Source organism: Lemur catta, chromosome 3 (genome assembly GCF_020740605.2).
Source record: "Lemur catta isolate mLemCat1 chromosome 3, mLemCat1.pri, whole genome shotgun sequence".
Taxonomy (NCBI): Eukaryota; Metazoa; Chordata; class Mammalia; order Primates; family Lemuridae; genus Lemur; species Lemur catta.
This window is the reverse complement of record NC_059130.1, coordinates 26,055,023-26,068,777: the sequence shown is the minus strand read 5'-3', so window position 1 is coordinate 26,068,777 and position 13,755 is coordinate 26,055,023. Positions and strand designations below refer to the sequence as shown.

The following is a 13,755-nucleotide window of genomic DNA, read 5'->3' as shown; positions in this document are numbered from 1 at the left end:
ATTGGGCCCTGGAATTGGGGCCACCATACAACAGGGTCACGAGGCCATTTAGTCCCCGTTTCCTTAGTTCCTCAGGGGATTTTTACTCTTGAGGATAGAGGTCACTTGAAACCACTCGTAGGACTTCCTACTCTGAAAAATAAGTAATGTCTCATTTCTCCCCATAACTTGTTACTGCACATAAAAGTCTATTTCTTTAATATGCCCTGTAAGTCTTGTCAGTTTACATCTCATTCTGATGAGTTCCTTGTCATTCTAATGCAACCCAGTACTTTTTCTGCTGTGTAGAATGCCATCTTCTGTTGATCCTCCCCATGAGCCAAAGCTGAGGAATCCACCTTCTCTGGTTTTCTCCACATTTAAAGAGTTAGCATTTGTCTCCAGTTTGAACTGAAATATATGGATGAAAACATCTAACAAGGCCTAGTCTTTCTGAACTCCCTTTCCCTTGACAGGTGCTTAGTAGATGGTTAGAATAAGTTGGGAAATGATTTGGGGGCAGAGAGGAAGGCAAATTCTTGGGTCCCTTCCATGTCTGGTTCAAGTCCCTCTGATCTAAAATCATGAGATGTTTACACTGCAGTGAACTCAGCTCTGTAAATTTCATGTTCCACTCCAGCCAACCCTACTCTCCCCCCAAGAAAGAGTGAACACTCGATGATTGCACTACCCTTTATTCCTAGGATGGAGGAAGGTGTCTTGAATCACATCCTGGGCCCCTGGTTCCCATATGTCAAGCCTTCCAGCCCCTCAGAGTTGGAATAAGCATGTTCAGGGAGGTTCGCTGGGCAGGTGGCCAGGGTCCCTTTCAAGGGGGTACATCATAAAGATGACATTGTCCCAGGGAGGGAGGGCAGGGTGATCTGGTCGGACCACCTCAAAGCCCATGTAGCTGAAGGCCCTCAGCAGGGCACCTGTGAAAGGATAGAACAAATGATTAGAATTCTCTTGAAACAATACATGTATTCCCCCAGAGATTTGATTTCTCCCACTAGACAGTGGCCCTCAGGAAGCAGTGTAGTGCAGGCATAAAGATGTGCTTTAGAGTCGTACAGACCTAGACTTTCACCCTGGCTTTAACACTTAGCTTATAATGTTCTATGAGTTAACTCTTCAGTTTTCTTATTTGTAAAATGGAAATCCATAGACCCTTCCTCATAGAATTTAAGATTAAATGGGATGTTTATGAAGTGCTTAACACAATGATAGTAAACTCTGAAAGGGCATCTATGAATGGTTATTGACTGTCCTTTGTTTTATATCGAACAGAGAATATAAACTCCTTGAGGGAAGAGGTTATAGTTTCTATAACATATGCTCCAGGCATCTGGTTAAATATATTCTTGTTTTGGCCTTGCCCAGCCCTTTCACACTGTAGGTGCTCAGTACGTTTGAGATCCTTTTTGTCCTGCTGACCACATCCCTTGAATGGATTCTGTGTAATTTCACCAGTGCTCCTTCAGTCTGGCCTCTAATACCACCTGCAAGGGGCTTCCTGATAGTCTAGTTGTAACTAAATTTCCTTAATTTCCTTTTGTGATGGGAGGCAAGAAGGGGGAAGAGGGTCTCCTACAAAGGAAAAGGAACTGTCCAGCTGCCTCAACACAAAGGACAAGGGAGGATAGCCAATCCCCACCTCTGTCATTCCGATCATTTTGGAAGTTCACAAACACGGAGTTGACGTTGGTCTTCTCCTCCACGAACTCCAGTGTTGCAGTCAAACTAGGGGCCAGAGAGAAAAACACAGTTAATGAAATGTTCAGCCAACTCAATCCAGAAAGACACCCATTTGGAGCAGAAGAAATCTTTTTTGCCTTCCTGGATGCACCCAAGCCAGGAAATGAAAGTTGCTAAACTAGTTTTGGTAGATTTTTCTCTGAAGCCAAGGGATGGCACACTACTGGACTAAGGTATAAACCACAGAATGGGTCTAGGGCAAAGGAACTGCTCTAGTGAGATGAACGACTAAAAAGTACTTCCTATCATTTAACTATTTCTGGATTCCCACTTCTGTATTTGAGTCCAGCAATTTCCCATGGACTTGTTCCTTGAACCCCAATCCTAGCTCAGTTCATAGGCTTGTCTGTATGCCAGTTGAGTGGTTTGCATGTATCCAGTTCCTGAATCAGCCCCACTTAACTGATTATGACATAATACAAGGGTGAAATGCCCTACCTCTTTGCTCCCCACACTCCCATCCAGGCTCAGTCACCTTTCCCGGTTGCCTTGATCCAAGGCCCGATATGGAATATCCAAGAAGAGTCGGTGGTCACAGAGAAGGCCGTGCCAATGGGCAGAGGTCTGGGGGGTGAGGCGGAAGTGGAAGTCTAACTGTATTGGGTCTTGGTGGAGCAGGGGGTCAGTAGCCAGCACCGTCAGGTTTCCAGCCTGGAAAAGGAGTAAAAATGAGAGTAATAGTCTCCTATGTGCTCATCTAGTTCTCAAATCAGATTTCAGGCAGATTTGTGTCTGTGGAAGCAAGTGGGGGTTAGTAGGGGGGCCCTGGGAGAACTGGAGCCAAGGTCTTAGAGATGCAACAATATTCCTTAGTCCTAGGAGCTAATAGCCTATCCCTATTATGGAGTTCTCCTTGATTCAAACAATCTGGACTCGAGGCAGTATTCCTGCCTGCTGACCTCGCCACAGGAGTACAATAACCATTTAGAAATTTAAGATGTTTGGAGAGCTTATTGTTTAAACAAAGCTCTGCTGTCCATTTCGTTTCTCGCCAATAATACTCTTCCACTTTTTTCATCATAATGGTTTTCTCTTAATTCTTCCATTTCTCACTTAAAATGCATAAGTCATAACCAGGCACGTTACTGCAGTATAATGCAAGGGCATGTGCAAGAGTCCTGGATTCTAGACCCAGCCTAGCATCAAAACAGCTTTATGTCCCAGAAATCCTAACACTGTCTGCTCTACCTTTGTTCCCACTTCTTTTCCCATCCTGCTTTTCACTACCAGCTATATGACCTGAATTTACCATCTCTGGGCCAGAATCCTTGTGTATAAAACAAGTAGCTTTTACACATGAGCTCCAAGGTCCCATCTGCCTCTAGCTTTCTATGATTCATTTTCCAACTAGCTAATGTCCCTCTCTGCAAGGTATCATTTCAGCAAGCAAATGGCTGCCCTGTCACAGTCCACTTACCGAGTACAGTTCTTTAAGCTGGTTGTTGTTACCCTGCTCGGTGCTTCTGCCCACCTGGAGGCCGGCTGGGGACTCAGGAGCACTGGAGGCAGTAACGGGGCCGGAGGGTCAAGTCCTCCTGTTCCTTATAACAGATGCTGGTTGGGAAAGAGACCCAAATTAGTTTATCTCAGAATCTGTGGTGGGGAGAGATTCATAACTTCCAGGTATACAGGACCAGGCTCTGGCGCTATCTGTATTTTCTGTGGACCAGCCTGTTTCCATGTTTCCAGGTCAGGCAGAAGAAAAAATTCTACTAAAGTACCATGCCAGCCATCCACCCTATTATCACTTCTTGCCACTTGGGAATTCCTTTCAAATTCTTTTCTTTTTCCTTACAGTGTACCCCAACAACTACAAATAGAGATGAAAACAAGTACCTTTTATAGCAACAAGGCAGCATCTTCTCCCGGAGGGTGATCCGGTATTTGTAACAGTAAAGATAGTAGGCGTATGGTGACCAGATCGGGTAGAGGTAGTTCCGTGTTTTTCCCCTCTTGATATAAGAAAGGGAGTAGACAGAGGGGCGACACCTGTTACAAGGCAGTTTTTAAGTTCAGTGCCTCCCTGCGGCAAAGTGAGGTTCAGAGATGGGGAGCAGAGGTTTAGGCCAACTGGTGTCATTGTGACTCAGTGGGCACTATGACATGGACAAGGTGTCAGCCCTTATGTCACTTCAGGACTCTGCTGCTCCCCTCCTGCCTTAACCCAGGCTCATATTCAACTAGTATGCACTTCACAGCTGGATGAGTGGTTAAAATACAGTACTTGCCAGGAGGGTTTGTTTCTAAAGGAAAAAAAAAAATACAGTGCTTTAAAACTTCTGTACTGGCTGCCAAACAGCCCTGCCTTAAGCACTTGTGCCTACTTGCTCTGGCTCTGGGGACACTTCCTCCAAAATCTAGCAACTAAAGAGTTGGTGTTTGACACTACAGGAGGCTTCCAAGGCCCTGATTCAGTGTTGAGCTTTAGTTGGTTCCCTGTTCCTACCAGATCAATATTTTTATTATCATCCCTACCCTTAATAACCCAGGGGTGCTACAGATGGTTGAACTTTCTCTATTGCCTTGTAGGGTAGCAGTTGCAAACTAAATGCCTTCAGAGTTTTTAGCTGGGGGGAGGGGGCAGTAGCAAAATGGAAAGCTTACACCCTGTCTAAAGCCGACACAACTCAGCTCCATCCAGTTGGCAGCAGGTATGCAGACTTGGTGGTGCCAGATCGTATGGTTTTTCAACAGAAACTGAAAAGACAGAGTTTTGTGGTAAATTGCTCCAATTTTTAAAAGATATTGGCTACTAACTCAAAAAATAAAAACTGATGATAAAAAAAATCAATGTTGTGAGCAAAATTTCATTCTGGGGCCACCAGTTTGATATCTCTGCATATTTGTTTATTCATTCTTTCAACAAACATTTATTGAGGGCCTACTGTGATAAGCCAGGCACTATTCTAGATGCTTGGGATACACCAATGAACAAAACAGGTCCCTGCCCCATGGGACTTATCTTCTAAAAGTGAGAGAACAAACCTAGAAAATAATAAGTAAATTATTTAGTATGTTAGAAGATAACTGCTACAGGACAAAAATAAAGGAGGATCAGGAGTGTGAAGGGGATGGGACAGGGTTGCAGTAATAAATAGGGTGATCCAGTGGGCTTAACTGAAAAAGTGACATTTAATCAAAGACTAGAGGAGATGAGGTTGTTAACCAGATCAGCATCTGGGGATAAGGGCCTGTCCATGCAAAAGCAACTGCCAGCACAAAAGCCCCAAGGAGGAAATGTGCCTGGCATTTTCATGAAACAGCAAGGCGGCCACTGGAGGTGAAGCAGTGTAAACTATAGGGCAAAACTAACCTGGGCAGATTATATAGGGCCTTGTAGACCACTGTATGGTATTTTTCTTTTTCTCTGAGTAAAGGGTGATGTCATTGCAAACCTTTGGGTGGAAGAATGACATGATCTGACTTATGCTTTTCTTTTTCTTTTTTTTTTTTTTTTTGAGAGATTCATTTCAAAGACTGACTTATGATTTTAAAAAGGTCATTCTGGCTGCTATGTTATAAGTAAGCTGCAGAGAAGTTATTATAGAGAATTAATTGGAGACTGTTGCAGTAATACAGGAGAAAGATAGTGTCTTATTCCAGGATAGAGCCATTGGAGGTGGTGGCAAGTGGTTGGATTCTGGAAATACAGATGCTCCTTGACTTATAGTGGGGCTACGTCCTGATAAACCCATTGTAAGTTGAAAGTATCCTAAGTCAAAAATGCATTTAATACATCTACTGAGCATCATAGCTTAGCCTAGCCCACCTTAAATGTGCTGAGAAAATTTATGTTAGCCTACAGTTGAGCAAAATCATCTAATACAAAGCTTATTTTATAATAAAGTGTTGAATATTTCATGTAACTTGATGTTCTACTCAATGTGTATTGCTTTCACACCATTGTAAAGTCAAAAAATTGTAAGTCAAACCATTGTAAGTGGGGGCAAATCTGTAGTTTAAAGGTAGAACCCACAGGATTTTCTGATGGAGTAAGAGAGGAGTTAAGGTGAGTCCAGGAACTGAAAAAATGGAATTTCCACCAACTGGGGTGGGAAAGGATGCAGGTGGGGCAGTTTGGGGGATGGGGTATATATCAGTTTAGTTTCGGACATGTTAACTTTGAGATGTCCTTTGTGTTATAAGGGGAAGATGATATTGAGGACTGAACTCTGATCTTTTGCTCAAAATTCCTTCCTGAGGAGGCCAGATGAGTCACGCTCACAAATGGTAAAATCCCACTAAGCAGGTTTCTGTTAACCAAATATAGTGTGGTTTACTTCCCAATCTGATTCCGGTATAGCATTAACATCACCTAAAAGGTAGAAAGCCCCCATCTTAATTCAAGTATCCCAGCAGATCCTTATCTTAACTTGAAAGATTCTCCTGTCTGGACCTCCCAGAGTGCTTACTCCTTTATCTTAAATTAAGCATTTCCTTTCTGGTCTTTTAGATAAAGCCTAACTCTCTCAGCCAATTGTCAGCCAAAGAATCTTCAAACCCACCTATAACCTGTAAGATCCCCCCCACTTCCAGATGTCCCACCTTTCGGGCCAAACCAATGTATGATTCCCACATATTGATTTATGACTTTACCTGTAACCCCTGTCTCCCTGAAATGTATACAACCAAACTGTAACCCAGCCACACCGAGTCCACTTGCTCAAGGCCTCTTGGGCGTGGCTCCAGGTCATGATCCTCAAATTTGGCTCAGAATAAACTTCTTTCAAATATTTCAGAGTTTGGATTTTTCCATCCACAATATATAAGCAGTTGAATATTCAAGTCTGGAGTTTGGGAGAAGTCTATTATGGAGATAGAAATTTGGAAGGTATTGGCATATAAATAGTATAAGCCATGAGAGTAAGTGTATACTGAGAGGAGTAAAGGTCCAAAGACTGAGTCATGGGGGCACACTAAGAAGTGGAGAGAAACAAGAAATAAGCAAAGGAGAAAACAAGAAATAAGCAAAGGAGACTGTGAAGACTGTGAAGTAGGAAGAAAACAAAACTGGTGTCCTGGAAGCCAAGTAATATAACTGTATTTAGGAGGGACGACTGATCAGTCTGTTTAAGGGCCAAATATGATGATGCATAGAGCCTCTTTCCACAATCTCTGCTGCCAAATAGACCCTCTTTCCTCCCGTGTTTATGGTCTTCAGTACTGAGACCCTCCACGGGGGAACTCTCTAGGCCCTACCATCGTTTCTTTTTTCTGTGGCTATATCCCATATGACTTAAAATTCCTTAAATATTAGTTTAAATATCGCAGTGTAATGATTAAGGGTTAGACGCCTCCAGTTGTCAGTTTTTTCCAAAGGATCCCATCCTTCTACCACTTTTAGGTAGATTTGAAATAAGGAAAAATGAAAGCAACATTCTTCCTTCAGTATCCAGTTATCATAGAACGTCAGAATTAAAAATTGCCTCAGACAGCAACCAGAGCTAAACCGAAGCCCCCACTTTATTTATTTATTTTTGAGACAGAGTCTCACTCTGTTGCCCTGGCTAGAGTGAGTGCCGTGGCGTCAGCCTAGCTCACAGCAACCTCAAAGTCCAGGGCTTAAATGATCCTACTGCCTCAGCCTCCCGAGTAGCTGGGACTACAGGCATGCGCCACCATGCCTGGCTAATTTTTCTACATATATTTTTAGCTGTCCCTATAATTTCTTTCTATTTTTAGTAGAGACGGGGTCTCGCTCTTGCTCAGGCTGGTCTCGAACTCCTGAGCTCAAACAATCCGCCCGCCTCGGCCTCCCAGAGTGCTAGGATTACAGGCGTGAGCCACTGCGCCCTGCCCAAAGCCCCCACTTTAAAGATAAAATCAAGAGAAAGCTACTGCTTTTCCGTCATCCACCTAATACTCATGCCATTATCAGTCAATAATTATGGGTGTCCCTCCCCCTGCCAAAAAAAAAAACATAGCGAGAGAGGAGTGAGGGACATGCGGAATCATGGAGCATGGAGCATTTACCTCAACGGTCCTGTCTCCCGACAACGTCGGCGATTCACTGAAGCCGCAGTCCCACCCGGCCCCCGCTCAGCCCAGACCAGAGCCGCGCCGGCTCAGGCACGCCGTGGGCAGCCCCCGTGGGGGCCTTTCCTGCCGCCGAACGCCGGGGTCCTTCCTCAGATCTCCGTCTGTGCTCGGAAACATGGCGGCGCCCACGGCCACAGCCCCGGGCAGAGCTCTCCTGCGGGCCGGCGCTGAGCTGCTGCTGCGAGGAAAAGTCCGGGAACTGCTCCGGCCGCGACTTGAAGTGGGCATCCCCCACCCGGAGCGCGACTTCAGCCTCTCTCAAAACCGGGTGAGAGGGGTCTGGCTTATGGGGCTGTTACGCCCGAGTACCGTTCCTGGGGGCGCGCTGAATCCAGACTGGTGTGGCCCGGTCTGGGGGCTGGCGGGGTTTCTCTGAGGTGCAGGCGGTGGAAGAGGGTGTTCTCTGCGGAGACTTGCTCACCCTTGCTTTCTCGGCTTCCAGGGCACGGTCATCGTGGAGCGCTGGTGGAAGGTGCCGCTGGCTGGGGAGGGCCGGAAGCCACGTTTGCACCGGCGACACCGCGTCTATAAGCTGGTGGAGGACACGAAACATCGGCCCAAAGAAAACCTGGAGCTCATCCTCACGCAGTCTGTGGAGGGTACGGCCCCGGCTGAGCTACTTCCTCTCTCAGGGTGGCCGTGTTCGGCATCAAATTTTTTCCTGCCCTTCCTCCTCAGCTGTTTGCCTTGCTTTTTCAACTTTGTGGAAATAATCAGTTCCATATGTAAAAAGAGAAAGCCTTGAAAAGTACTGTGATTGTGATATTGGTCTCTGGCATGAACGATTAAAACATGAAGGCAGCAACGTTAACAGTGTGTGGGGAGAGAGGCCTGACAGTTTGTGCCACAGATACTGAAATCTGACAGGACAACTCATCATTCCACATAGGGAAACTAAATTTCTCATCAAGTCTTAAGGAGACTGATTAACAGTCTCCTACGTGTTGTTTCTGGAGAATATAAATTAACATTTATTTTAGGAAGATCAAGTACTGTGAGAAAATAAGAGGTGCTTCTGTCTTTGGTCATCTTTTCTTTAGGGATTCACAGAAGTGTTCTAATCCAAGGTCTCTGTTCTCGTTGGTAGAAGTTGGAGTCCGGGGTGACCTGGTCTCAGTGAAGAAATCTGTGGGTCGTAATTGGCTCCTTCCTCAGGGACTGGCTGTATATGCATCCCCTGAAAACAAGAAGCTTTTTGAAGAGGAGAAATTGGTGAGCTTAAAGGAAGGACAGAGACTTGGAGGAATAAAACCTTACGATTTTCTTTAGCAACTTTTTTCCCTTTGATACTTAATTTGAAAATAAAGTAGGAACTAGGAGAAGAGGAATCCAGAACCCCAGTCTATGCCCAGTATAGTAAGAGTTTGATACTCCTTAACATGAGCTCATTTTTCCTCTACTTATTTTCATCTTTAACTTTCTATTCTAGCTGAGACAAGAAGGAAAATTAGAGAGGATCCAGACCAAGTCAGGTGAGGCGGTGAGTAGAAACATGGAGTCTTTAATTTTTGGTTATTTATAGGAGTTACTGACCTCTTCCTGAGTGTCTCCCTGATTTCCTTGAAGTTTTCTGATTGCAGACACAAGGATGGGAGAAAGGGCAAGTGTTGTGGCTGCCCTATATAACTGGTATGGAGACTTCTTGGGAGATTCTGATGTGTTGCATGAAGTACTCTAGTATATTGAGGGAGGCCCCAATCTGCACATCAGGGGACCCATAGAAAAGTTTGAGATGAGGGCTGTGCCTTCAAGAGTGTTTATGGGCAAGTTGGAGAGAACATATATACATGAGAAAGTGATCAGTAAGCTCAAGACAGTAAATTATAAGAGTGCCATGGCATAATGGGTTTTGGGGTGGTTGGGCAGGGCTTTTTTCCACATGGAATTAAATTAGGCTTTATGGAAATAGGTTTTGGTTAGGCCAGGAGGATGGGAAAAGCGTTCTTAAGGGAGAAAAGATGTAAGTAGTAATTTAAAGCATGTTTTAACATAGAAAGTGCACCAGTCTAGCTAAAGCAGAGGATTATGTACTATTAATATAATATTAGGAAACATGGCTGGAAAGGGGTTGGGGGCAGGATTTGCAACACATCTTGAATTCTCAGCTAATGAATTTATACTTCATTCTGTACACAGGGAGGAACCGTTAGTGGGTTATGGGTGGGATTGAAGGGCCAGAAGTACTGGGCTAAAACAGTCTATTGAAAGTCATTCCATTCTGAGATATACTAGAGACCCCCATTGATGATCCTAACTTTGACATACCGTTTCTCCTTGCTTAGGAAACAGCAAGGTATAAGTGACATCTCCCTACAACATATTGCTGAAATATCTTTTGACATTAGCCTTGAGACAATAAAAATATTCTATTTTTCCCATTGATCTTCTTACCTGTCTTGGCTGTGAGGCAGAAATTATGCCCTTTTCCTGAACTCTCAGACCTTGTGACATGCTAACATGTTTCCTCTCCTTTCATTCCAACTCTCACCCAGTCCCTACTTAAAATTCCTTTCAGACAGTGAAATTTCTGAGAAGCTGTCACCTCGAGGTGGGAATGAAGAACAATGTCAAATGGGAGCTGAACCCTGAAATAGTTGCCCGCCACTTCTTCAAGAATGTGAGTGTTCCCAAAGGCCACCATATCCCTGGGATTGGAAGCTCCCTCTGGGAAGTAGACCCAAGATTGATCCCTTCCTTCGGAAAGGATGTGATCATACAGCTGGTAGTTAAGGAAAGTGTTCTGTGTTGGTTTTCAGGGGTATGGGAGGGAAATGGCTAAGGACTAGTGATGGTCACATAGAATTTAAAATCTGATAGAAAAAGATGATGGTTTCCATTTATTTCCTGTCTAGCTAGGGAAAGCTTGGGGATTTGTGACTTGCTGAGAATTGTTACTTTTGTAGCGGAAGTGATTTTGGTCTCAAGCCCTGTTTCTCTTTGTGAATCTACTTCCCTTTCTGAGAAATTAGGATTGAGTTTCTCTACTATCATCTGTGAAGGTCTGTGCCCTCCCATGGGATCAGCCAGAGTAGATTTTCCAGTTTTATTCATCCATATACAGGAAATTCTAGAACTTTCTTTATGAGGTTACCTACAGTGGTAGTCATGAAAACAGAGTTCATTTTGGCTGTGATTTTTTGCAGCTCGGTGTTGTGGTTGCCCCCCATACATTAAAGTTACCAGAAGGGCCTATCACACGGTGGGGCGAATACTGGTGTGAGGTGACCGTGAGTATTTCACATACTTTCTCCTTTTCTTGACTGGGTGAAAAGCTGGGATTGGGTAGTATTAGCTCTTTTCTGCCTGACTGATCTGAGGATCCCTGTTGTCTTGTGTGCAGGTAAATGGGCTTGACACTGTGAGAGTACCTATGTCTGTGGTGAACTTTGAGAGGCCCAAGACCAAAAGATACAAGAGGTGGTTAGCCAAGCAAGCTGCCAAGGGCATGCCCCCCACCAGCTCTGAGACAAGCTAAGCCTACTCTCCCTCCAAGGCAACAAAGCAGAATCAGGAGCAGTGGAACAAAAACGGGCCAGCACCCTGACCAGCTCTCACCAAATATGGAATTCTAGAGAACACGTGGGACATCAGACTGAACTGCATATGCACGTGGAATTCTCCATTTTTGCCATCTTCATCTTTAATTTTCATCACATCCAGCCTTATTGGGGCAGTCCTGCTCAAGAAGTACCAGTCTGTGGATTTGATAAGCTGGACATTAGTGGCCTGAAACAGTGCAGATCCTGTTTAGCCACTTCCGCCATTGGAGTTCATAGGAACAAACAGAAGAGATACCCATTGTCTTTAGTACTTGGTTTATTCTCATCATCCTAACTGAATATTTGTATCTGAAGCAGAAATAAAAAGATTGCGTTCTTTTTAGGTGATGTTTACTGGGTTTAAGTAGACTGGGGATGAGACATCCAAGTGGGATATCCTCTCGAGCAACTGAAGTTTGCTGCTTAAAAGGAGGGGAGAAGAGAATACGTTAGCAGGCTACCCCCCTGAGATTGCTCTGAGCAAGCCGAGTTGTCTTTGGTTTTAAAATTTACTGTCATTAGATACATTGATAAAGTCATCAATGTGAGTAAGCACAATGGATTCTAATTCTCTAAGGGAAATATGAATAAGGTTTAAGGGTAATTGTTAGAGAAAATGAAGCTGGGATGAAAGAAGCTTAAAAAGGGAACTTCTGTTTCCTGAAACAGCTCCTGAAATTCTGAAAAAGATACCCCAATTTCCAGACAAAAGTTAAGATACGGAGCTAGTCATTAGGTAATCCTGGAATAGATGTTTTGATGAGAGATAAGGTAAGTAGATAGTTCTGTATAAAAGTTCAGAAGTCCATTAGTAGAAAAAAGAACATCCAGGCCAGGCATGGTGGCTCACGCCTATAATCCTAGCACTCTGGGAGGCCGAGGCAGGTGGATCGCTCGAGGTCAGGAGTTCAAGACCAGCCTGAGCAAGAGTGAGACCCCCGTCTCTACTAAAAAATAGAAATTATCTGGCCAACTAAAAATATGTATAGAAAAAATTAGCTGGGCATGGTGGTGCATGCCTGTAGTCCCAGCTACTCGGGAGGCTGAGGCAGGAGGATCGCTTAAGCCCAGGAGTTTGAGGTTGCTGTGAGCTAGGCTGACGCCACGTCACTCACTCTAGCCCGGGCAACAAAGTGAGACTCTGTCTCAAAAAAAAAAAGAAAGAAAGAAAAAAGAACATCCATTTACAAGTAGATTGTGCCAGAGTCACTCAAATACAATGTGAGGTCGTGCAATTCAGGAAGGGAAAGAAGATGGGACAGTTGACTCCTTTGCTATCCTTACCAGAAGCTCACAGATTGGTTTCTATCATCCTGCCACTCTGAGCCAGTTAAGAACTTTCATTCACTTTCAGCTTATCCCAGCTGATGAGAAATTGGTCATTATCAGTAGTTGTCCTGAACTATAGTCAACACCACACTTGCCAAAACTCCGTAACTGGGATCTGGCACTGGCCCTATTTGAAATTTGCCATTTCTTTCTTTCTTTTTTTTTTTTTTTTTATAAATGGGAAAATAATGTTATTTCATTTGGGGGAGTGAGCAGGAATCCAGTCTCAGAACTTCTGAAAATGCTTCTTGGTCCTGGCAGCCTTGGTGACCTTGAGCACATTGACGTACACTGCCTTGCTCAGGCTGGCATTCATCCACCATGATGTCACTGATCCAGACGTCCCTGAAGCAGGGGGACAGGTGCATGGACATGTTTTTGTGGCTCTTCTCAAAGCAATTGTACTTGCAGATGTAGTAGAGATAGTCCTGGTGGATGACTGGTCTCTGCATCTTCATCTTGGTTGCTTCACCAGACAGGATCTGCCCCCCAATGGAGATGTCTATGTCAGCTTAACTTCTCCCTCAACACATTCCTACTTTGCTTCACTTAGGAAGTCATCTGATGTTACCAGTGAACAGGCATTTCTTGTCACTGTAGGTGCCCTCAGTGGCCTCTTGGGGGGTGTCTTGAAGCCCAGACTGATGCTGTTAGAGTACCACGGGAGCTTCTCCTTTCCAGTTTCTCCCATCAGAACCCTCTTGTTTTGAAAGATGGTTGGCTGCTTTTGACTGGCTCGCTCAGTCTTAGATTTAAGAAGTTAAGTCCTAAAATGCTTGAGCTTCCATTAACTTGCAGATTTAGGAAGCTCTAATCTAGACTGATGTAAATGCATACACCTTCTGTCCCAGGTAATCCCTAGGAAATTAGGGATGCCTAGAATTAATCCCCAAACTGGGGCATAGGGTTCTGCCCTCCGGGATGTACCTTTAAGGCCTGGGTTGAACCTGCAGCCTTAGCACCAACCCCAAGCCTACACCTGAAACTGAAATTTACCATTTCAGTGATCCCCATTCCCACTGTCCTTGAAATGGAAGGCTCATTTAACATAGCATCTTTCAGTATTACCATCACCATCATGAACTTCTCTGAAATTGAGCAACAAGCATGA

At 44.3% G+C, this 13,755-nt stretch overlaps 2 protein-coding genes and 1 pseudogene across 2 annotated transcripts; 1 reads left to right on the top strand and 2 right to left on the bottom strand.

The window, feature by feature from the left end:
• Nucleotides 1-654: 654 nt before the first annotated feature.
• OAZ3 (ornithine decarboxylase antizyme 3) lies at nucleotides 655-8,963 on the bottom strand. Its single transcript, XM_045546983.1, is given in 8 exon segments — nucleotides 655-914; nucleotides 1,637-1,722; nucleotides 2,213-2,388; nucleotides 3,155-3,229; nucleotides 3,231-3,291; nucleotides 3,574-3,689; nucleotides 4,342-4,434; nucleotides 7,711-8,963. Coding segments are annotated over 7 exon segments (690 nt in total). The 5' UTR covers nucleotides 4,375-4,434; nucleotides 7,711-8,963; the 3' UTR covers nucleotides 655-771.
• On the top strand, nucleotides 7,811-11,658 carry MRPL9 (mitochondrial ribosomal protein L9). Its single transcript, XM_045546982.1, has 7 exons — nucleotides 7,811-8,044; nucleotides 8,219-8,375; nucleotides 8,864-8,988; nucleotides 9,206-9,256; nucleotides 10,292-10,393; nucleotides 10,920-11,003; nucleotides 11,117-11,658. The coding sequence occupies exons 1-7, from the start codon at nucleotides 7,892-7,894 to the stop codon at nucleotides 11,249-11,251; spliced, it is 807 nt and encodes a 268-aa protein (XP_045402938.1). The 5' UTR covers nucleotides 7,811-7,891; the 3' UTR covers nucleotides 11,252-11,658.
• Nucleotides 11,659-12,442: 784 nt separating this feature from the next.
• On the bottom strand, nucleotides 12,443-13,398 carry LOC123634597 (annotated as a pseudogene).
• Nucleotides 13,399-13,755: the final 357 nt, after the last annotated feature.